General features: G+C 39.3%; 3 protein-coding genes across 4 annotated transcripts in view; all 3 read left to right on the forward strand.

Moving 5' to 3' along the window:
- The first annotated feature begins 402 nt into the window (after positions 1-402).
- hce2l1 (high choriolytic enzyme 2-like 1) lies at positions 403-2,012 on the forward strand. The gene is made up of 9 exons (XM_054615794.1): positions 403-474; positions 571-622; positions 735-794; positions 872-1,024; positions 1,119-1,236; positions 1,340-1,518; positions 1,605-1,686; positions 1,779-1,903; positions 1,999-2,012. Exons 1-9 carry the CDS (start codon positions 403-405, stop codon positions 2,010-2,012), a joined length of 855 nt encoding a protein of 284 aa, XP_054471769.1.
- Positions 2,013-4,050: 2,038 nt separating this feature from the next.
- Positions 4,051-8,309, forward strand: tra2b (transformer 2 beta homolog). The gene is made up of 8 exons (XM_054615187.1): positions 4,051-4,190; positions 6,131-6,276; positions 6,448-6,610; positions 6,811-6,999; positions 7,096-7,211; positions 7,524-7,733; positions 7,832-7,902; positions 7,996-8,309. Exons 1-8 carry the CDS (start codon positions 4,158-4,160, stop codon positions 8,004-8,006), a joined length of 939 nt encoding a protein of 312 aa, XP_054471162.1. The 5' UTR covers positions 4,051-4,157; the 3' UTR covers positions 8,007-8,309.
- Positions 8,310-11,769: 3,460 nt separating this feature from the next.
- Positions 11,770-24,344, forward strand: part of igf2bp2a (insulin-like growth factor 2 mRNA binding protein 2a) — a 46,462-nt gene continuing 33,887 nt past the window's right edge. Inside the window, exons 1-2 of one of the 2 annotated variants that reach the window (XM_054614821.1) lie at positions 11,770-12,186; positions 13,391-13,451. In XM_054614821.1, coding sequence (XP_054470796.1) covers positions 12,012-12,186; positions 13,391-13,451 — 236 coding nt within the window. In that variant the 5' untranslated portion in view covers positions 11,770-12,011. Of the gene's footprint in view, positions 12,187-12,570; positions 12,612-13,390; positions 13,452-24,344 lie in introns of those variants that run through there. The other variant, XM_054614822.1, reaches the window with a different exon arrangement.

A 24,344-nucleotide genomic window follows, 5' to 3' on the forward strand; every position in this document is an offset into this window, starting at 1 on the left:
TGATTGTTGTCAAAACAGTTATCAACAGATAGTTTATCGCAAAATGACTGGCTGCTGGTACAGTCAGACACTAATTGCTAGTCTATTGGACTGGGTGGACAGTTATTCTCGTGAAGACAACTGCTGGGTTGTAGCACATTCAACAGCAAAGCACCTTTAAAGTATCTTCATTTCTGAAAGTGCTGAATCTTACATGCATTAAGTGCAGGGCACAAGTCAAGGTCAGACTTGAGTTAATTACACACAATGTGATGATAAGGGGTCTTAATCATACTTCATCACAGAACATGTGCCCAATCGGTACAGAGCAGAGGAGGAGAAGTGGATATATAGATTCAGCGGAGGGGAAGAGTTCATTTAGTTCTTGCATCGGAAGACTGCAGACCAGTCTGAAACACAATAATGCATTCTACCATGATCCTTCTGGCTGTTTTGTTTGGCTTGCTGACCCAGGCGTACACTCTACCCATTAAGGTCAGTACCAAGAGAAAATATTATAAAAGGAAAAAGACCCTTTTAATCTTGTTATGCTTTGCAAAACGTGTATGATAATGCACCTTTGTATTACAGAATGCTACCGAAGTGCATGAGGGGAAAGTGAGGTTGAAAAGGAAATACTCAGGTGGGCTCTCTGAAAAAGTTTAACATTCACTTCATCATGAATTTTTAATAATAATGCCCTACATATTAGAAAATAGAGGAAGACTGTAAGATCTGTCTGTTTTTGTGTTCAGATGAAATTGCAGACCTCTATGAAATTAATGCGATGGATCGAATCCTGGAAGTCAACACGAGTAAGTAAGCTGTGGTTGGGTAAAAGTTGTGAAGTACACACTGGACTAATTAAATGTTGTGTTTTTTTGTCCATCAGGATGGCGAGGGCCCCGAGGATTGTCCTTCAGAGAGGGAGACATTGCCAGCTCATATGCACGGAGTGCCATAACCTGCCCAGGCAGCACCTGTCTGTGGCCAAAATCAGTTGATGGATTTGTTTATGTTCCCTTCATGCTTTCTCCACTATATGGTATGAACACACAGATTTAAAGAGGTGTTGAAAAGGCATTGGGAGTTCAAATAATTTCTGTTAAACTCAAATGGGTTTTTTTTGTGTGCGGTAGACGACATGGACAGAATCACCATAGAAACTGGGATGCAAGACATTGCCTCTGGCACATGTGTTAAATTTGTTCCACGCACTCATGAGATCAGCTTCCTCGATATTCAGCCTAGATATGGGTGAGTATGACCGCTACGTGTAGCCTTTTTGAACGTCTTGAAATTGATTGGTGATTTTGCCTTGTGATGATAACACGTTTTTTTTCTGATTCTGTACCCCAAGCTGTTGGTCGTTCCTGGGGCAGACTGGAGGAAACCAGGTCCTGTCACTGCAGACTCCTGGGTGCATGTGGTCTGGAGTGGCTGCCCACGAGTTCATGCACGCCCTGGGCTTTGTACACGAGCAGTCTCGCTCAGACCGAGACCAGTACGTCTCAATTGTATGGAAAAACATCGTGCCAGGTTTGTATTAATAATGTTGTTTTTACATACAGAAAGCCTTTTCTTTACCTTGTTACTAATTTCATGTATATTCTATTTTTTGACAGACCAAATTCAGAACTTCAGGAAACGGGTGACAAACAATCTCAATAGTCCATATGACTACAACTCTGTCATGCATTATGGAAGGTGAGCAGCTCTTTGAGGCAACATAATCATTGGTTTTGCATGTTTTGCTGGGGCATCACATTAACCATATACTTTATGGATCCTTCATACAGATATGCCTTCTCTGAAGATGGTGGGCCAACAATAATCCCCAGACCAGATCCTTACATTCCCATTGGTCAGCGAGATGGACCCAGTAACCTAGATCTTCATAAAATAAATGTCCTATATAACTGTGGTAGGTGAACTTATCAAGTCAATATTCTGACTGAAATAAAATCTTTCTTCCATTCAAAATGATTTATTTTATTTTCTCTGTACTCCCCACTACAGGTGTCATTGAGTAACTGGATCCAGAGTTTTGTATTCTGAAATATTCAGTTGTCTGATCCGTGAATTGGTAAATTGTAACTTCTGGTCTTGCAGTAGATAAGATGGGCAATATTCATTTATAGCTTTTTCATATTTCTATAATTGAACTGTTATCAAAATTCTAGTCTCTGCTTTTAGATTGCATTCAGTCAGCTCTGATGACAATCTTCTTATCTGTATTAAAGATAAGGATAACTAAAGTAAAGGGGCAAGTAAAAATTGAAAGCTGCTTTTCTCTAACATAACTCAAAACAGCCCTGTGATAAGTTTTGATGTGCCTGCTGCTGCAAATTAGATCGCTGTATCTGATCTTAAAATCAGTTTGTTCCATTTCTGCCTCTTTCTCAGCCTCTGCTCACTTGAAATAAAGAAAGTGCAACTGTCATGGAGTAATAGTCTGTTTTATACATCTTTGGTCACATCCATGGGATGTCTGGTATTGCTTTCAGGTGTAACAAATATAAAGTATTGCTGAATTTCAGTCAGACAGGAGTTACTGTTTTCTGTTCAGATCTGTAGTGTTAATGATCGAATCCACAATGTGCATTTACCCATGTGGAATGATTTAGGGTTTTACTTAAACAAAAAAAAAGAAGAAAACATTTTTGTTACCTTGTTCTTTCCTGGGCCCCAGTCATCTTACAATAACTTTCCAAAAAAGCCACATCTTACCTTCCTCTCCTTCCACAGGAAACCATTTATCATTTTCTGCTCTTCACTGCTGAAATACAGTTTTAGTGAGAAAGACTACTAACACTGACACATGACACTAAAAACCTCTGCAATACAAATACACTGTGCAATACAATAGTTATAATAGTTTCTGTCTGTATATATAATATTTCAGTTACTGTGGATTCTTTACTGTTCTTAACTGTTTTTTTATTGCTCATTTGCTTATTTATAATACTTATTTTTGTCTCTTGTTTGCACTATCCTCTATGCTGCTGTAATCCTGTAAATTTCCCCGCTGCGGGACTAATAAAGGATTATCTTATTTTATTTTATCTTATCTTATCTTCACTTATCGTATCTTATCTTATCTTATCGTATCTTATCTAACACTAATAGATAGCAGGAACAGACAGTCAGCAGTCTATTGTTAATGGCATGCATAGTTAGTGCGAACTAACTAAAATCTTTATTCTCAAAAAATCTTATTTGCTCCCATGTGAAAGTATAAAATTGATTGATAGAAGACGTGCATCCTTTAAAAAAAATAATCATTTGCTATTATTATGATAATCATTTATAAGAATATTTTTTTTATATAAAAAGCCTTTGATTATAACATTGGCTTAATGTTCTGATCTCCATATTCCGTTGCTAAAAGGAGAATTACAAAAACATGAAGTTAGATTCTCTTTGAAATAGTGCACATCAATATGGTCAATATGACTGTTTTCATGTGGCTTAATGAACCAGTTAATTTTAACAGTATGCTCGCATTTCATGTTTTCATTTAGATGACAATGACAGTTGCTTGAATATATATATCCCTCAAGATACAGTACCAGTCAAAAGTTTGGACACACCTTCTCATTCAACTCTGAAGAATCTAAAATATAAAACATATTCTGGTTTGTTGAGCATTTGTTTGTTTACCACATCATTCCACATGTGTTCCTTCATAGTTTGGATGTCTTCAATATTAATCTACAATGTAGGGGGAAAAAATGAATCAGAAGGTGTGTCCAAACTTTTGACTGGTACTGTATAAGATTTGATCAATTTCCAGTCCATTGCAATCTCAAAAATACTCCCAACCATAATTCCAGATGTTTGTGTTTCTTATTGGTTTACATTGTTATCAGGGTATGCAGAGTCAAATAAGAATTATGGACCTAACTCATAAATACATTAAAGAAAATATAATAGTATATTTTGGAGGATAATATCTTCATTGTTTACAGTAGTCATGTGTCAGCTGCGTGCAGGGGGGTGTGTGTGGCATGGACAGTAGTCACCGCTGCAGCACACACACACACACGCACACGCACACACACACACACACACACACACACACAGCGTTAGGGCTTTACTCGCAGGCTTAGCTAGCTGGTTAGCACCGCGGCATAAAAACCTGACATTGTAATATATTGAGTGGTACTAATAAAAATATGAGCGATAACGACAAAGGTTACGGCGAGCGGGTACGTATGGTCTTTGTAAAGCCTCCCCCTAACGTGTAAACTGAGCTAACGTTAACGGTCCCATTGTGCAAAAGAAACGGTAACGCTGCGTCCAGCCTTAGCGTTGTGTCGGCTAACGCTAGCTAGATAGCTAGCTAGCTAGCTCAGATCTCCAGATGGAAGTATATCACTGGATTATCAATTCGTTTATAAAACATTAAAATGCCTGTTTTATTTTTTACTTATTTATATTAAATGACGCAATGACTCCCAAGCCAGTGTTATGTCACAGTAAATGATAACGTCTGCTAATATGCATTAGCTGACTAGCTAGCTGGCTAACGTTAGCTAACTAGCTAGCTGGCTAGCGTTCCAACGTCAGCTAGCTGGCTAGCGTTCCAACGTCAGCTGACTAGCTGGCTAACGTTCCAACGACTAGCTAGCTGGCTAACGTTCCAACGTCAGCTGACTAGCTAGCTGGCTAACGTTCCAACGTCAGCTGACTAGCTAGCTGGCTAACGCTCCAACGTCAGCTAACTAGCCTAACGTCAGCTAACTAGCCTAACGTCAGCTAGGCCACAGTCTGGTCTGCACAGCCAACCCTGCAATCAAGTGACACAGTGGCATTAAACATTGATATAAAAAGACAATGAACGGCCTCAAGATGTCTCCTTCTTAACTTGCATTAACACACATTCACCCCTCTTATTATTCCCATTGCAGTTGTATGGTGATTGTGTTTTTGTTTTTTTATTAATGGTTAATACAAGGTCACTGTGTGTGTGTGTGTGTGTGTGTGTGTGTGTGTGTGTGTGTGTGTGTGTGTGTGTGTGTGTGTGTGTGTGCCACTGTAGCAGTCTCTCATGTATCCTTACTCAGTGTTTTCATGTCTGTGCTGATGATGCAAGTTAACAGAGTTGAGTGGCAGAAGCATCTTGAGGTCTTGTGCTGAACATAAAGGAAATCACTGTTGGTGGGGTTTAATGTTTAGTAGATATTATACACATTCAGTGGTTTGATGTACACATTGATGCCTTAGAGGCCACTTGACAGGGTCCATGTAAAGTGAAACACAATATAATTGTAAGGTAAAAACATGAGGTAATCATGGCTCATATTATTCTACAAGACACTGTTCTGTTTTGTGTGTCTGACGTTTAATAAGAACACAACCAAGATGCTTCTCTAAATGAAAGTGGCCAATATGACATTAGTGAATGCAGAACCACCGAAAGTGAAATATTTATTGAACTTTACATTCAAATATTGTATTGTTTTGTCTTATACATTTCCATGCATGTCATAAGATATAATAACACTAAGTTGAATGAGGGTGCCGTTTTAATTGTAGTCATATACTCTTCATCCTTTTCTTTTTCATAAAGGTTAAGAAGAAAGTGCGGAAGAAGTCCACTTAATTTTCAATAATATGAAGCTCAGATGTGTGAAGCTGAATTGTTGAATGCATGCTAAAACATGAGGAGGGAAGAAGTATGGGCAGTGTGTGAGATGGGGGAAGTAAGAAGAAGTAAAACAATTGAAGAAAGAAGAATAATGTGAAGTAATGAAGTTACAGAAATGAAGTTAAGGAAGTAATCTGGATAAGGCCACAGCGCTAAGTAATCTTCTGGTCTGTTTGTCAAATGCGTGCATGTTTTTGTTATTAAATACTACAAACAGTTTAAATCATTGTATTTTTTTTTTTTTTTTTACACAACTGACAAATTTCTGTTATTTCATCATGTTGCCAATATAATTATATTGATTAATGTAATATTGTTTATGTCATATTATTCATGGCAACAAAATAACAATTACCTGCATTACTAATCCACAATCCAAAATTCTGTACTTTTCACAGGATAGTTTTAATTACTACATAGAATTATTTAGGCAAATTTCTCAGTTTGTCCTCTCATTGATTTTGACAAGAGGTGTGTTGGTGTGTGTGGTTCGTTCAGGAGTCTCGCTCTGCATCGAGAAGTGTGAGTCCAAGGGGCTCTGGGAAGTCGGCTAGCCGCTCCCCAGCCCGGTCACCTGCCCGCTCAAAAGAGGGCTCCCGCCACTCCCGCTCTAAATCTCGCTCTCGGTCCAGGTCAAAATCTGGGTGAGTGACTCTTTCTAACACTCAACATGATCTATATATCCAATCCGTCAATTTGACAGATTGGATATATAGATGCATATCTGCCTTTTGAAGCAGCTCTAAATTAATTTAAATTGAATATGAATAACCACAGAACCAGTATGAATGTTGGAAGTGATTCTGTCCTCGTAGGTCTCACTCCCATCGTGGCTCACGGAGACACTATAGTCGATCTCGCTCCCGCTCAAGGTCCTATCGTCGGCGATCCCACAGTAGGTCCTACAGTGGAGAACGCCGGCGCAGGAGTCATAGCCGCTCACCGATGTCCAACCGCCGCAGGCACATCGGCAATCGGGTAAGTGCTCGATGGCCCTTTTTAAAGTCAGCTTTGCTTGTGCTCTTTCTGCATATTGTCTGACTATATACATCTTAGATCCTAAACACTAATATGTATACTAAATTAAAGAAAAGAAACTCAATTATATATAAAAAAAAAAAAAATTTATGTTTTGATTATGAAGGACCCTTTAGAACCTTAATACCTTAAAATTGCAGGCTAATCCAGACCCAAACGGTTGTGTTGGAGTGTTTGGCCTGAGCTTGTACACCACAGAGAGGGATCTGAGGGAAGTCTTCTCTAAATACGGCCCCCTGGCGGACGTTTCTATCGTGTATGACCAGCAGTCGAGGCGCTCCAGGGGCTTTGCTTTCGTCTACTTCGAGAACACCGATGATGCTAAAGAGGTATAAGAACATGAGTGGGATAAATCCCCTGTCTAACCTGTTCCTGGAATATATTCTGGGTTTAAAAAGGTAATTGATACGTTTGTTCACTGTCAGGCAAAGGAACGAGCCAATGGCATGGAGCTGGATGGTCGTAGGATCAGGGTGGACTTCTCCATTACAAAAAGACCTCACACCCCAACCCCTGGAATCTACATGGGTCGGCCCACATAGTAAGTCATCTGAGGGTTTGTGTGGATTGATTCAATTACACACATCTTTAGCTCAGTCAGGAAGAAATAACAGATTATTTGAAGCAGCAGCACTAAATTTAAGTTTATTTCAAAAAATACAATTTTGGCTGACAATGCCAACTTGAAATATAAATTTCAAGTAGAGCGACGTTGCTCCAACATTAGAATAAGATGAATATAATCTCTATTTAAATTAAGTCTTTTTAAATTGAGATGGAGTTGTATAGATAAAATAAATCATAACTGTAAATCTAAAAATGAAATCTATTTTTTGCATTATCTTCTGTATAGTGGTGGTGGTGGGGGTGGTGGTGGTGGTGGTGGTGGTGGAGGAGATGGTCGTAGTAGTAGTAGTGGCGGCGGTGGCAGCGGAAGTGGTCCAAGTGGTCCTCGACGCAATTCTCGTGACTATGACCGTGGATATGACCGCGGATACGACCGTGGATACGACAGAGGTGGCTATGAACGCTATGACGACAGGGACCACTACAGATCATACAGGTGAATATCTACGTTTTTCAAATTAACAATGGGAAATTAATTGTGTTTATAAAAAATTCTACACCTTCTTTAAATTCGTTCGTTTTGTCTCGTTTTAGAAGGCGATCTCCATCCCCATACTACAGAGGGGCATACAGGTCTCGGTCCAGATCGCGATCTTATTCTCCACGTGAGTCCTTTTAGTAAATTATCCACACGTTTATTGAGGCATTAAATGGAATGCAATGGGTTTAATCACTCTTTTTATTTATTTTTTTAACAGGTCGCTATTGAACATTACTGTCAAGCCCCTCCCACTCCAACACACGGACAGGAAATGTTTCTGAGTGATTGATTTCAGAATAGATCTTCTTTCTTAAGGTGATCTTCATACTTCTGTTTGCTAACGTATATGACCAGTAAATGTGTACTGGGATCAGTTTTGAAGCAGTGTCCTCCGACATAACTCCGCTGTCCCTTCATGTTTTTAATTTTAAATGTATAGGCAAAAACTGCCATAAAAAATATATTAATGTTTTTATTAATGTATTTTTTGTATACAAGATCGAGTGATCATTCATCTTTGGACAGATTAAAAGGAAGATTCTTCTTTTTTTTTTCCACTTTGACTCATGTCCTTTCTTACAGCTTTTCTAAAGTTGAACCATTTACTGCTGCAAGTCTGTTTATAATACAAAGATAGAAAGCCTCCATCTTATCGCATTGCTTTGTGTGGATTTCTGCAGAGTTTTAGTCCTCTCAACTTAGCTCCTTACCCACTTCTAGCCTCCTTTATCTGACTACACCCATCCTGAAAATTCTGCCTTCATTTTGATGTCAACTACACACCTGAAAGTTTTGTCACAATATCTTGCACGTTGTGACACTGTCAGTGTTGGCAAACTAAACACCTGGCAAAGTACTCAAAAAAAGCTTCCGTGGTAGTTCCTGCTGCAATAAGTGTCACCAGAACCACATTTTTCTATGATTACAAGCACAGACTTGTGCAAACAATACTGTGTTGCTGTCGAAGCTGCTAATGAATATATCTTAACGCATTTAAAAAAGTTCCGGAGTATCTAATGGCCCCTGGGAATATTAGACAACTACATATTCCCTTAACCTGTTTCCATACATTTAAATCTTTGCCTATATCTCAGATTATTTCAGTAATTTAATTTATAATGCAATTTCTTCTGATTTTCAGACTTATGTTCCCCGAACAATAACTGTGAATGTATTATACTAAATGAGATTGGTATCGGTAAGGGAAGGCACAAGTTTAAACTATTTATGGGTTAAAGTTTGATTTATTGGCACTTTTTATAGTCATTGAAAAAAGTTATTAGGAAGAGTAACCCATGAGTAAATGCAGCTAAACAAGTTTATTCCACCAAGTACAGTGTTTAAACTGCTAATCAACACGTTGTCAGGCAAAACCTGCCAAGTCTAACATCTACCCCTACTGGTCACACCGGAGAACATGATAAACTGAATGACTTGTTGAAGTCTCAGTTGATTGTAGTCTGCAGATGTAGTTAAAGTAGTTAAAAATATCAACTAGTGGGATAAAGTAATGCAGACATTTTTTGTTTCATTTTTCCATGTTTTGAAATAGTCTGAAATTCCACCCGTCACACCAAGACCGCAGAGGTGAATGGATTTTATTTGTGATGCTCTCAGCGAACAGTGACCTAATCCTCTAAAAGTCTGATAGTATTAGCAATTAAAATACAATAGGTATCCTGTGGTACGTTGATGCACTATAAGATGGTGCTGTTTGTAAATGATCTCAATTATCCTCTTTCTATTGTACTTTTTAAGGTTATAGCATATGTTTCGCATTAAAATTTCCTCCTGAAATACAGGCAAGAAAATAAATCTATCAGACAGGTAGCAGTTAAACTAACAGCTCTGTTCAGTTATGAGAACATTTCTTGTGTGTATTACTTAACCAATAAAGTAAATAACTACTTAACACATTTTAATGGACCTTGAGACCGTCTAGATATTAATAATAGGAATGTGTAAACGGTTATTGCACCATGTCTTAATCCACAGGGGATACCAAAGTGAAACGTGTAAGGAAGATGTAATTTCAATTCCATTTCAATCCAAACAGTTTTTATGAATGTAATTGTGTGTTCTTTAATCTACTATTTTAATCATGGGCAGTTTTTTTTTTTCCTGTTAAGACCATTAAAGCTAGTTAACTTAAAGAACACAGGAAATGTAATGCAGAATTATGATAAATAGGAAAGTGTAAAGACACCAGTCACACACTCACTGACCAAACCTTTGAAACAGCATCATCTTATGTCTTTTCTGTGTACTACCTTAAGTCTAGACTACATGTTTGTTGTTTGTTTTGGTCGGCAGGTCGCTCTGTGTAACCGAACGTCACATCCCCTTCAGCTGCGGTTCATTTTTCTTTCTGAGTGGAAATCATTTTGGGTGGTTGCAGGAGTAAAGATGAAATTTCCAATGCAATTGTATCTGCTTTGTGTTTATACACTTAGAAAAAGAAGAAGTAAAATGTAATAGCAATATAACTGGTTATGCAAAGGCAGGAAGTTTAAAGGCAAATGCCATAACTAGATAGTTAAATTTGCATATCATACATGTCAAGAGTTTAAAAAAAAAAAAAGAATCTTAGTTTTAAGTGAATGGGTCTCAGCTGACAGCAGAGAGGCCTTCAACAACTGTGTTAGCATGTCATCAAGAAAGCAACTAAAGAGATGTTTTGTAAATAGGCCACAGCTTGGACATTCCTCTGTTCACACACACACTGACGTAAACACGGCGAGACATGGTCACTCCTGCTGCTGGCACTCGCTCCACTACAGTAGGGTGGCAGTAATGTTCCAGGCGCAGGCCCGTCACATGTAGAAACACTCAAGAGCTGTAGGCAAAGGCTCCTCCCCTCGGTAACTGCTGTAGGTACACATCCATGCATGAGCACTGCAGCTCCACAGCCCTGCCCCTTTAAGTTTCAGCTTTTGTTTTGAAATCCACCTTTACTTACTTAGTGGTTTAGGTGCTTAGTGCCTTTCCCAAACACACCCACATGCACACACCTATATTTAAAAAAAAAAAATGAAATTCTATACCATGTTTGTAGACTGACGTATGAGCATAAACTGGAGGAGTGACACGGACTAGAGAAGCCGCCTCCCCAATGCAAATTTAAAACTGAGGGCCAGGAATCCACTCACGTCTCCTTATCTGCATCTAAAATAAATATGTGCCTTGTTTTACACTTTGCAGTTGGTTCCATTGCTACAATTAAAGGCTAAATGCAAAGCAAAAGTGGCATCACCTTTAATAACATTGTGTAAAGCTGCAGGTCGGAGGCCCCAATCTGTGGATCCTGATAAGGATGCACAACAATATTGTTTATTACAACTGTTATTTCTGCACCAGGACAGAATGTACAAGACTGGCTGTTTCAAGGTTTCACTTTCTGTATGGTTTTAAAAGGATAGCCTTAATTGTGTGTGTGTGTTGTTGTTGTTGTTTTTTTACAGATTTATAAATGTAGCAAAATCCTACAAGATCATAAATATACTAACATATGTTTTTATAGTAGGAGAATATCTCATGCAGGCATCCACGGAGAGATTTGGACCCCCTGCGTCCATAGCTCCATAAATCCATATTTCAATGTCTCTCATAAATAAATAAAAAGGCAAACAGTGGGGATCAGTGACACTGTTTGGGTCGACAAGTAAAGTGACAACGACTTGATTTTCCACACAGTAGCCTTTTTTTTTTTTTTTTTTTTTTAACCCCCACCCCCCCCAGCCTGGAGGGACCCAGGGAACGGCCCTTATTATGATTTGATGAAATAACCTCTCTGCCTCCTTTAAGCCCATCCCTTTGCCGAATGTACCCAGTGATCAACATGCCACTGTCATACCCCAAATGTAGGCTCCTTTCTACGCCGGAGAACCGGGAGTGATCCCACATGCACCTCCAAACATTTTTTTTCTTGTGATTTTTTAAGGGAGATTTTATTTAGAGGCGGTGCTTGTTGGCTCCAGAGTAGCGTCGTAACGACACTTTTTTTTTTTTCCCAGTCCCTGTTAAAAGAGTTAGACCGGGGCCAGAGTTGGTGCTGGGGGGTCGCCTATAGTTTAGTAATTTCCTGGGGGTTAATTGCAGCGTTTTTTTTTTTTTATCCCATCAGATTTTTTATTTTATTTTGTTAATTTTTTATTTTTTTTCTACTTCTCTGAAATATCGCCACCCTCTCACTCTCAAGATCTGATACCCCTTCGAGATTTTTCCTTTCAGATCATGAACAAACTATATGTTGGGAATTTAAGTCCTTCGGTCACTGTCGAGGACTTAAAGGAGCTCTTTGAGGAGAGGAAGCTGCCAGTGGCCGACCAGGTCCTACTGAAATCCGGCTATGCTTTTGTGGACTTCCCCGACCAGAACTCGGCCATAAAGGCTATAGAGACTCTTTCTGGTAAGTGTAGATCTTTGATAAGTGATGCTGCTGGTGACAGGAACAAGAAATTCACAGCTAGTCAAAAACTGCAAGATCAGGTTAAAAAACACTCCAGCTGAGAGTGTCCGAAATGTGAAATAGTCATCATATATATTGTGTTAATATGTTTTTTAATTGTTGCTCGGGACAGTGTTTTTTGCGATCACATCCGTGTGCCATCAGAGTTTAGATGAACGCTCAGCCATGCACGCTCCAGCAGAAAAATGGATAATTTATCGATCACAGGACACACTCGGGGCTTTAGTGCCCGTTTGCCTAAAGAAAACACGAGCCGTCGTAACGCTATAAACGCGCACAATAATCTATATTTTGGAGATTCCGATAGTGTGGGGCGCTACTTTGCAATCACCCGCTGGAATGTATGGGATGGTCTGATGGTTCGGGTAGGCATAATTATTTTTCACTTATTTTTTATCTTGATTTTATTGAAGAGAGCAGAGCGACGCCACCGCGGAAAACTTGTCGGATCCATGTTCCTATGATGTCTGGGCATGTTTTTACGAGGTGTCTTGGAGGTGGGTCGTGGGGGTCCTGAGGAAAGAGCTAATAAACAGGTAGCTGAGGGGGGACGAGGTGAGACGCTAATTCCGTGCTGCGCCAGGCCACTCATAATAACCAAAACCCGTGTTCGAGGCTCGCACAAGAGCGCTTCATAATTCACCCCCTCCAGCTGGGTCAACACGGAGAATTAAGAAACACCTACCTAGAATAGAAAGAGTGGACTACAAGTCATTCTCCTTTCAAACCATCTCCTCTTTGATGTTGCATTTTTTTTTTTTTTTTTTTTTTTTTTTTAAACTGAGAGCAGAAACAAATACCCCTCATTGCACTGTGAGGGTTGTGGGAGTGGAAAGCATGGCTGCCCATTTCCCCCCCCAATACTATATAAGCTTATCATGCTTCATTTTTTGGCGCCGATTCACCTCTAATGTCACACTGTGGTTGTTTTAATCCAAACATGCCCAGTTTATCAGCCACCGTGCGTAATACGCGCCCGGGTAGAGCACTTTTTAAAGGGGGGGGGTAGCTCTTTTGAATGGGGACGCACCTACTTGGTGAAGTGATTCAAAGTGTTGTGTGTGTTGGTGTGTAGGCCTACCAGCTTGCATTGTTGCTCTTATGGCACACAGCTAACGTTACACTATAATTTTCGTCCCTACAGGTAAAGTTGAATTACACGGAAAGGTGATAGAGGTAGACTACTCTGTTCCCAAAAAACTAAGGTAGGCCTACAGCCTCTCTCTCTCTCTCTTTCTCTCTCTCTCACGCACACACACACACCACACACACGCACGCACACACACGAACACATTGTGTCATACGCCTATACTGTGCCCCATGGCATACTGTGTGACCTGTAGGCTTCCGCTGCAAAATATAGCACGCGGATTTCCCTCTTCTCTCGGCTTCTGTGTGTGACTTTTTTAAACCAGGCTGCTGCTGTTTTGTTTCTTGGTGATGTAAATGTAATTGTTTTGTCGGTTGAACAAAAGAAAAACGGCGGAAAAGAAACTATTTAGTCCCGGAAAATCCGCAGAACACACGATGGCTGCTGCCACATCGCGTGATCTGCAGAAAGGCCTATCCCACTTTAAAACACGCACACACGCACACACACACACACACACACACACACACATATATATATATATATATATATATATATATATTATATATATATATATAATAATTGCATGTTAATTGAATTTCTCAAATATACTGTAATCAGACGTTGCTGCTGCATTTACGTCATTTGATTCCCCCCGTATATAAGCAATAAAGTTTCATTATTGACTGCAACACTGCAATGCACGATGAGTTGCATACCAATCAGCTGAGGCTCTTCTATGACGACTATATGCACGCGTGTGTATGTGTGTGTGTGTGTGTGAAAAAACACGGCTTGTGTGGGTGTGCGTGCGTGCGTGCGTGCGTGTGAGAGGAAAGCGAGAAGGTTTGAAGGTTTGTGGGCAAATCTGTGGGTCAACATTGAAGTCCACTCCGCCCACTGTCATATTCCGTGCTGTTGTGTCAGCTTGTCCACGCAGTTCACAATTAAAACAAATCCACGAGCTTTTAATTGCATGGAAATAATAATTAAACTAACATCCTTGTGCGTAATGCGTAATAAACTCCACGCGTTTCTGGCACACTGTGCAGCCTACACATTCAACACGTATACGTCCACCCCCCCCCACCCCTATTTCACAACAATGCCTTTGCTTTAAGGAAAGAGTACATTGCGTGACAGAAAAGGTAAATATTCAAGCCCCTTGTGGAGAAACACGTGACCCATACTTTACAGTTCCTCCCCTTCAGTGCAGGCTTCACTTCCCTGCTTTACAGCTTTCGCCCTTTTTTTTTTTAAACCGTGCTAAAGAAAAAAAAAAATGTGTATGTTTGAAATGTTCAATGACCGGGCTGCTGTGCTGTATATTCTCGTGCTATGGCTCGATCTGAAGGGGTTTTGTAAAAGCTGCAAGGCGCAACATGGCATTAAAGCTTTGCGCCACTCCCCACAGTGAGCGTTGCACGTAGGCCATGGCAATGTTGGAGAGCCTCATAATGGCTGCCATGATGGCCCAGCACACTGCACGGCTATAGGCGGAATCAAGATGGAGCAAAAATGTCCATACATGTGCCTGCATGTGTCCTATACACTCTGTGTAGAGCTGCTGGAAGCGTGTGCACGATCTGAACACAGCTTTTTTTCTCTTCGCCATATCTGTGAGGGCGACGTGAGTGCAGTATAGCACGTACAGGTGTTCATTTTGAATCAGTGGAAATCACGTGGCGGGGAAACGCCATGTTATGAGAATGCTTTTCCACAGTGATCATTTAATTAAACGTTAAAACCCCCCTACAGTTTTTTTTTTCAGTCATTATTAGATTTAGAGCCTTTGTTTATTATTGCAGAAATATTAACATAGATTTAAAATGTAAAGCTTAAAATGCAAATTTTTTGGGTCCTGCAGTTAAATACAATATTTACTAATTAGTCGTAATTTCTAGAGGTCTAACTGATGCAAATTGGAAATCTTAGTGATATATCATTTCAAATAATTGGTTGTTTTAGGCATATTGAGAAATAACTTTTATATTTAATAATACAGTTTAAGAATACTCTGTAGCTGTATTTCGTTTTTTTAGATAATGTAATAATTATAGGTATTGTTAAGATTTAAATTAACATATGTATGGTTACTATACTGACATAGCTTTAGGAGTGATTTAGGAAACACCAGTTTTTATTTTGTCATTCATGAAGCAGTTTGTGAGTTCAGCTTCAGGCCTGCTGGTTATGGTTTTGTGAGATTGTTGTAGTTTCAGCTGCTGTTTGCTGTGATTACTGTTTGTTTATATATTTGAGTTGTTTTTTGTTGTGTTATGATTGCTAATAGGCATAAGGGGATTAACAATTAATTTATGTATATTTCCAAAGGCAAAACTTGTGATAGTTTATTATACTTTGTTTGTAATAACAGTTTGTTAATAAGTGTATTAAAAGATTGGGCCTTTTTTGATGCAACTTTGAATTGTTGAAGTTTTGATGTCCTGTACATTTTTAAATGTCATTTCACTTAGCTACATTTTATATTTTGATATTCCAAATTAGTCCAAAAGTGTCAGCTTTCATAATATTTTGATATAAGTAATTTAAGCAGAAGTAAACTATCTTTTTGGTTTTATTTGTTAAAACTTCTTGTCATGGAAACAGAATAATTAGTTGTACTTTCTATATATATATTTTGAAATGATCAGGGTTATTTTTATTAAAATGATTGCTTTGATCGTTATTTATTTGATATGTTATGATAATTATAATTATTTAGTATTTAAGTGCTGAGACAACTGTTATTCAAAATAAATTAAATTAATGATTATGTTTCTATTAGTGAGGTACATTATTGGATACATGTTATTTAATTATCGTATTCACCTTAGTTTGAAATAAAAACTGTTAAATAATTTGATGGTTAAATAACAAACACAGTAAAACTCTTCAAACCTTAGAGAAAATAAGTAACTTCATGTAGAATTTAGATTATGTAGATAATAGATGTAGATTATAAATACTTCTTTAATTTATACAGTTTATGTTTGATTGTAAAATGTTATCCAAATTTGATAAGATAATTAAGTTTGTTTGCTCCAATCTAAAAATCTCTTTGCTCAAGTTTTTTTTTTTAATGATGGCTTATTTTCATATCACAATTTATTTCACCCTTGTTTAGCTTTCTTGTTAAACAAAGCATGTGGCTGAGTCTCTGCAACACCAGGAAACAAGAGTGTGACTTGGTGTTTATTGATACTGGTGTTACATAAACAATATGTGGTGTTGTTTGAATATCAAAAAGGCAGGGTGATGAAGGTGTGGACAAAGCGACTAACATGATCCCTCTCTGTGAGCATGATCAATGAATAATATCAAGCATGTGAAGACCGCCTTGTTGTTGTGGCGTTAACGTATATAAAGCTGTCTTCCTGAAAAATATACATGTTTATTTACTTGCTTGTTTAGCCCTTTATACAAAACCTGAGCTTTCTCCTTCTAATTATCTCTCTACATATTTGACTTAACCTGGACTGTTAATGTGTTCAAATAAACAGGTGATGATTTGAGATTAAGTGCTTACGCGTGTTACTCTCCATTAGGCTGCATCTCAATAAACGCAGGTTGAACTGTTTGTGTTCTTCATATAAATCCAAGTTTGCAGCTTAATGTTGTGTGTGTGATTGCAAGATCCTTTTTTCTCGCAAAAGGATACAAACCAAGACATGGGTGTAAACATCTGCATTGCACCACAGTAGGGCACATGTGTGAGTTGGGTCGTCAGTGCACACTGAGTCAAAACAGCGAAATACGATAGCCATCAGTTGATCCACTCTGAATCCATTAATACTCCCCAGTTGATCCTTGGTGTAGGGGAAGCTCTCCAATTCAGACTCTGGTTTTGTCCGGAGTGATAGCAGGAGGCACTGCACTGCTCCCCTCTAAAGCCACATCCGCTGCATCCCTCCCTCCTAACTCCTCATGCCTCCCCTCACCTGTCTGCAAGGAGGGATCGCGCAAAGTAATCTGTTTTGTGGAGTGAGGGGAGCAAATGCCCAATGTGTCTCTAAACCATGATTTTATGCCTTAAAGAGCATTGTCTGTGTCTCTTTAAACGTGTGGTTTGTCTGTCTCATTTAGAGAAAAGACTTCATCTTGCAGAACAATTTATCTTTGACTGAGCCCTTATTGTGTGAAATAATGCTCATGAGGTATGAACAAAAAAGCCAAATGAGAAAGTTCTCCGTGAACTCTTCCAGAAATAATGACCATCTACTTGTCAGGTATTGGCTGAAGCCTTTTATTTTGAATTTGTTCAAGCTGCTGAATTTATATCTGAGCCCTTCATCTAACGCTGCTAGATTTGTATAGCAATTATTAACTTTTTCATGAAAGCGGAGCAGTATATTTTTCTCCTGAATTGTTAAAAGACTTGCTAGTGCAACAGAGCACATAGCTTAAGGGAGCGGCGAGATAAGATGTGAGAGCATTGTAAATGTATTGTGTGTCTATCAGACCTGCGGGATCTCTGTTTAAGCTCCACGAGAGTTGGAATCTCCTTCCTTGAACAGATGCTTGCATGTGCATCGCAGCAGCAACTGTAGAGACAATTGTTCTCAGCTGCCATTCATATTCCTCTCCAACCTGTTGCATGAGTAATATTTTACTGCAGGATTAAACTCCTGGAGTAAAGTAATCAGCTAGATGACTCTTAGGAGCAGAGGCGAGGAGTTTTGTAAGGTGTGGCCGAGATGAGGAGGATTTCTCCAGCTGACCGTCCCAAGTCTTGCATTTTTCTAATACTACTATCACAAGATGGCGGGGATGCTTCCTGTGCATGTTTTTATTTGTGACCTGACCATTACTCGTTACCTCTCAGTATTGAAAAATAAGAGGAAAGAAGAGGCCCATGGTAAAAGCATAAATAAATGCTCATTGATTAAAGATGAGAGGCATGAAGTCTACTTCAATTGAAGCACTCAGGACATTATTCTTCATTCTCATTGACTTGTTGAAGCCAGCTTCTGTTGTAGAAAATAAAAGTTTAATTTCTGCAGACAGTTTAATCATTTTCAGCGCTAACAGTGATAACTTCGTACACACCTGTCTGTCTGTGTCTACCGTCCCAATCTTCTAACAAATCATTTGGTTTGAGCAGATGTTTGAGGATGCTGTATAGCGAAGCATGGTTTGATAAATTGCTGGAATCTTAAATGTGCTTTCTGTGAATATTTAATTAATTATAAATAATGATTATGAGTATAGTGCAGTTTGTACCCAAGTTCTTATTGGGGGAAGCAATTTGAAGATGTAACAGCTGCTCTGTGTCTCCTTCATTTTCTATATCCCTCTGTTGCTCAGTCTGTCTGTGTCTGTGTCTGGTACACATTATGTACATTTGTAGATGTTCATATGTAGATTAAGTACAACAATGGAGAAACAGAAAAAAACTGTAAAATCCAACCTTAATGCTACATGCTGGATGTGAGTTTTAGTGTTGCTCACCTCTCAGTGTGCCAGTGCTCCCTGTGGGCACTTGAGGGTGTGTCTTCAATGGAAGGATGGGCAGCTGAGGCACACAGCAGGTGCCATTTCACACACAGCCAAACCCCGTCCTTGTCCCATATCAACACCATACAACCCTGTTGGAATATTATAGCTCTGATGGGTCTTGAGCAGGTGAAATGAATATGGCGAAAAATCCCCAACAGCCAATAAGAGTGAGCCACGGGCCGCAATGCTTACATGCAGCCAATCGTGTGCGAGCATGTTGAGTGGTATGGATGGAGGCCCATGAAGAGGCTCTGTTACACTGGCTTAGAGCCTCAAGCTGGGAATGCTGTTGGCCTGAAGCTTCGCCCAGGACCCTGCTTGACCTCATAGTTGTAATTAAACTTTTTTTTAAAACTTTGCTGTTTAACTGAGCTTCAGCAACGTGACCTTCCAAAGTGAGATTAAAGTGTAACCACACACTCCAATTCTGCAAGAACCTTCTCTTCCTGCATAAAAAAGCATTATATATATATATAATGCTGAGGAGTTAAAATAAATGACTGTAGCAGCATGGTTTCTACTTGTTGTCTAACATGTCACTGTTAGGGAGGGGCCAATGACTTCGACTGAACCAAACTTTCAAATCCAATCAGACTACAAGGTAATTGTTAACACACAGTATGAATTTGTTGGAAAAAAATCCCCTGTATTAATATCATTTGCCAACAAGAATCTGTGTGATTTTGCATACAGTGAGATAACTTAATGTGTAGTTCCTCCTGAGCTACTTTAGCTTTGTTTGGCCCAAAGGCAAAACGCTCAAAGGGATTTGTTGTAAAGCAAAGCCCTATTCACAGAACCGTCACCTTTCTTATTCCACTAGAGTTTTCAGGCCTGACATTTATACTCCTTTTACAAGCTCTGCTCTCCTTCTTTAAAACAATTTAAATCTTTAAAAACCCGCCCCTGGTTCTAGGAACATTCGGATATGGTGTAATAAAATAAAATAACATGCATGGATTGTTTTGTATACACTTCTGCCATGTATAGGCGGGATTTTTTTATTTATTTTATAATTTGTTTACTGCACTTATCCTATTTGTAGTAGTTTGTAGCACTTACTATATTCGGATTAGTCTGTTGCAATTATTGTTTTCGTAGTAATCTGCCTCTGCACTATACTTTTGCTCTGGCTTATGCTTTGAGATGCTTGTTTAAGAAAGGAGATGCACTTCTGGTGACTAGTAGTTCTCTTGAATACCTATGTTGAATACACTTCCTGTAAGTCGCTTTGGATAAAAGCGTCTGCTAAATGACTGTAATGTAATGTAATGTAATTTATTATGTCAGCTTTCTGTGAAGCAGCCAATGTCAAAATAGATACAACAGAAAAAGATATAGTAATTTACAGCACCTTGATTTTGGAGCAAAACTGTGCCATTGTGCTCGTGAATATGTGTGTCCTTGTGTGTTTACAGGTAGCACTGTATTCAGTTCACCCGACTGTTCCAGGTTAGGTTCTCCACGTTGCCATGGGAACCACATTTGAGTGTTTTGCTTGGTTATAGGAGGAGAGCTCTAATGATGAAGGTTTCAGAAATGAACCCAAAGTCCCCCGTTGTACAGAACAGCATGCAAAAGTTGAGTTTACTGCAATAAACACTCTGAGATCCACCCTACATGTGATCATTTCACATTCTTTTGATCAGAATTCCATGATTACAGCTTAAATTTGTTATGAACTGCTGTCAGTTTTAGGACCCTGTAATTTTCACCCATTTTTCCAAGAGAGTGGAAAACTGCCTACCGGTTATAACGGCAGTTCAGCTGTGTGTTGGTGGCTAACGCTCTGGGCGGTGCAGTGGTTAGGGTGCTGATTTTATATGACAGTGAAGAGCCTGGTAAGGTGCCTCAGTAAAGCTGTGCACAGCTCTTGCTTCATAGAAAAAACTTCATGTGCTCATTTTCTTCCCACAAGTGCTGCGGGGGGAAACTGCTGAGTGGGCTGTCCATCTATGTCACCGCCGCAGCCCTTTTGTGACCCTTCTTATTCACAAACCCACTTGGAGCCACCATTTCCATCCTTTTCCATATGTATGCAACGGAAGCTGGGACCCCCCTCCCCCCCCCCCCAACAGAACAAGTCTTCTACAGTATGGTCAACACACGCAGCTGAGCCTCCGACTCAACCTGGAGTACAGTCGGACCATTGTGTTTCCTCTATTTCACACTGTCTCTGACGGAAGAGGAAGACATGGAGGAGACTTCCGAGTCAAAGACGTGTGCATGACCAACACGCATGCTTTCCTCTGTGAGGGAGAAATGAGCATTGCTGATAGAGGGCAGTATTTCTCACCCTCCGGTGTGAGGCTGCTTCTCGCTTTTGGCCTCTCTCAAAAGACTGTGATAGTTCTACTCACAAACGGGAGGATTTCTGTCTGAGTGTTTGAGAGTGACAGTGTGTGTATTCTCACATCAACCTTGAGTCTTACCTTCTTATCAGCTGATTTTGTTCCCTGAATGAGTTTGTAGCATAACTTTTATCCAGCCACCTGCTGGTAGTTTGTTTAAATTCAAATTATTAAAGGGATATCCCAACATTGTCTTTAAACTGTCATGGTGAAGCTTTATTTTAAGTGTCAGTTCACTGCATTAAATCAGAAGTCTATTAGTCTTAAAGCTAGTGTTTATGTGAATGTATTATGTTTTATGCTCTTTTTTGCAGTCTTGTTATAAAATGTAATTATTACGCTAAAATGTTATTTAATAATAATAAAACATGTGGGGTAGTCTTTTGAAATAATTTAATTGTCAAGATTCAATAATTTATTGCCATATCAATGACAGAAGATTAAGAATATGTTTCGGTGTGCTCATCTATAAAACTTATGATCACATAGCACACACAACAAAACCCACTACCACAATTACTGTACAGTAACCATACAATTAATACAATGGCACAAACAGACAGCTCATGCTCTAAATGCTTTAGAGCATGAGATGCTTTAAACAACCGTTGAAGCATTTTGCATGCGGATTGCTACAGAATAGAAGATATTGTAGAGATTCCTTTATACTGCGTAGTCTTTGACCTGAAGGTAGAAGACTGAATAGAGTAGTCATTCCCAAAGACCAGTATTGCAGCTGAGTTCATTAGGGTCCCCAAATATATCCACAGAATTTAGACCATAGTATTTAATCTAACATTTATATCTGCAGTTCACATTTGAGCCTGAATGTTCGTATTGTTATGATAATTGTAGCCTACATATAAAATTAAATCTAACATGAAAGTCTAGAGTGCTTTAAAGTATTAAAGTATTTAATTAAAGTATTTAACTTGTGTCATAAAAATTCACTCTTCTCTTTATTTATAGATGAGGCCTATGTAAATTGGTTCGCCATGTTTTTTTTGTTTTTTTTAAGTGTTTGTGAAAATTTAAATTTCTGAACCTTACTGCTGGATGTGGATGTGGTATAGTTCAGAAACGGAGTACACAGTCAATCATTTATTAAGCTGTGTGCACGACTGTCTATCAGATTTTTTCTCGTGGGCTGTAGAATTGCCATACCATCCAGTTATTGAGAAACTTTTCTATGCTGTCTTAAAAAGTATTAGTTAGTTTTAGTTTTTTTTGTGAAATGATCTTTTTGGTATGATATGACCACTTGGTCTGTTGTTTGTCCATTATATATGAAGATAGGAGCTTAGCATACAAACACGCTAGCTCTTTCTCCCTGTCTCTGGTCTTCCTGCTCAGATAAGTTAACCGAGTATACCACTCTCATATGTGTTTAGCATACAGATATGAGTGTGGTATTGATCTTCTCATCTAACTTGAGGCAAGAAAGGGAATTAGTGTACCATGACTGTTGGTTTCTGTTCTATAATGATTTTGAGTCTTCTTGTCAAGTGGAAACATGTTCATTTTTTTTTTTTAAATCCTTGATAAAATTTCTGTCTATTGGTCTACATTTTTTAACATTCACCCCCTTATGTTTTACAGAGCCGAGCTGTGGCAGTTTAGTTTCAGCAAAAGTAGTTTTTACGTTTGGCAAATTGTAATATGCCATAAAGCCTGTTGTTTTACACAGCTGTGCTTGATCCTGGCTATGATTTGTGCCAGAGATGAGTTGGGTAATGTGGGCCAGGCAGGTGCTAGAGAGTACAGCTCCATCTGCCTCCCTGCCAAGTGACCCAATACATGCCAACACCCAGTCAGTCGTAGTGTGAGAGAAAGACAGAGCGTTTATGTGAAAGAGAGCTATAGTGAGAGAGAGCGAGGAAAAGACCGAAAGGGAAGAACAGAGTTGCAGGGTGAAAAAAGGCAAGACCTCATGGGAGTCCCTTTGATTGAATCACACCAAACGTCATGTTGTAGTATTCTAGTGCAGCCGCTGCACAGATCTGCACACACAGGGGCGGAATAAAGAAAAAAACTGTTAGTAAAGAGTTGTTGTCTTACTGACCCTGGGCTAATATTTCCTTGAAAGCACAGAATGTTTTATCGTGAAGTTTTCAATCTTTGTGCATCTCACTAAACAGTCAATACACAGGGTGTCTCAGTAGCTGCTGCTCTAGTTCTACTGTAGCCAGAACGAGGAGTACTATGGCAATCCTGAGGTTTTTTTTAAGATGCGCTGTTTTCATGAGTAAAACATCACAAATGTACATGAGAGTGATTGAGCGTATGCGTTTAGTAATGAGTTTTGATATTCTTTTTTACCATCTGTCTTCAGCTGTTGCCTACACCCTGGTTGCCAAGCCAGCAATGCAACACCTCTGTCTCACGCATGCAAACAACATCATGACACTGACTGATTAATTGCCGTCCCTGTCAGGTTAAATGAAGCACACGCTGACACAAATCCAATTAAAATTGAAGAGTGCCCCTTTCGCAGACCACGGATCTTCAGCTCACCAGAATTTTAAATATTTCATCCCGAAGCAGCCATGCATGAGTTCTTGTTTGGAGGGTTGCAAAAGTTAATGTGGTCTTTTAAGATTGCTGTTTCCCCCCCGATGTTTACTGAACATCAACACACTAATTCTGTTGTCATGTTCAGGTGAATTCCTTTTTTAAATAAGACTGAATTCCACAAGCTGCAGCTGTAGTTCGCCTTCTTGCTCCAGGGAGAGTCACACTCTCTTTACACTGCAGCATTAGGCGCTCGTCTACCCTCCATCCTCCTCCTCCTCCTCCTCCTCCTACTCCTACTTTTCCCTGCATGCGCATGTTTTCTGTCAGCGTTCCATGTCATGTGAACCACATAGAGTGCGTGCATTGTCTCTCACCGCCTCCTTTCCAGCTCACAATGTCACAGCTCCCCTGGCACATCTTGGCAGTGCAGAATGAAGCCGGCTGTGTGCTAGCATGACCGGGTGTAAATAGCGTAGCCTACAACTCCTTGTTATGTTCTGTAAGCTGAATGAGAGCCGCCCTATCAGATAGTGTAACATAGACAGGCTTAGTCTTAGTAGACTCATGGTTACCACTAGAGGAATTCTTTGACAACAGTAGATGTTGTGTGTGTGTGTGTGTGTGTGTGTGTGTGTGTGTGTGTG

This window comes from Anoplopoma fimbria, chromosome 16 (genome assembly GCF_027596085.1).
Source record: "Anoplopoma fimbria isolate UVic2021 breed Golden Eagle Sablefish chromosome 16, Afim_UVic_2022, whole genome shotgun sequence".
Taxonomy (NCBI): domain Eukaryota; kingdom Metazoa; phylum Chordata; class Actinopteri; order Perciformes; family Anoplopomatidae; genus Anoplopoma; species Anoplopoma fimbria.

Excerpts from the sequence above, each read along its gene's own strand:
- tra2b (XM_054615187.1), top strand. The coding sequence starts at position 4,158 with ATGAGCGATAACGACAAAGGTTACGGCGAGCGG. Across the intron at positions 6,611-6,810 it reads GCAGGCACATCGGCAATCGG|GCTAATCCAGACCCAAACGG; the intron begins GTAAGTGCTCGA and ends TTAAAATTGCAG. Across the intron at positions 7,212-7,523 it reads TACATGGGTCGGCCCACATA|TGGTGGTGGTGGGGGTGGTG; the intron begins GTAAGTCATCTG and ends TCTTCTGTATAG.
- hce2l1 (XM_054615794.1), top strand. The coding sequence starts at position 403 with ATGCATTCTACCATGATCCTTCTGGCTGTTTTGTTTGGCTTGCTGACC. Across the intron at positions 1,025-1,118 it reads CATGCTTTCTCCACTATATG|ACGACATGGACAGAATCACC; the intron begins GTATGAACACAC and ends TGTGTGCGGTAG. Across the intron at positions 1,687-1,778 it reads TCTGTCATGCATTATGGAAG|ATATGCCTTCTCTGAAGATG; the intron begins GTGAGCAGCTCT and ends TCCTTCATACAG.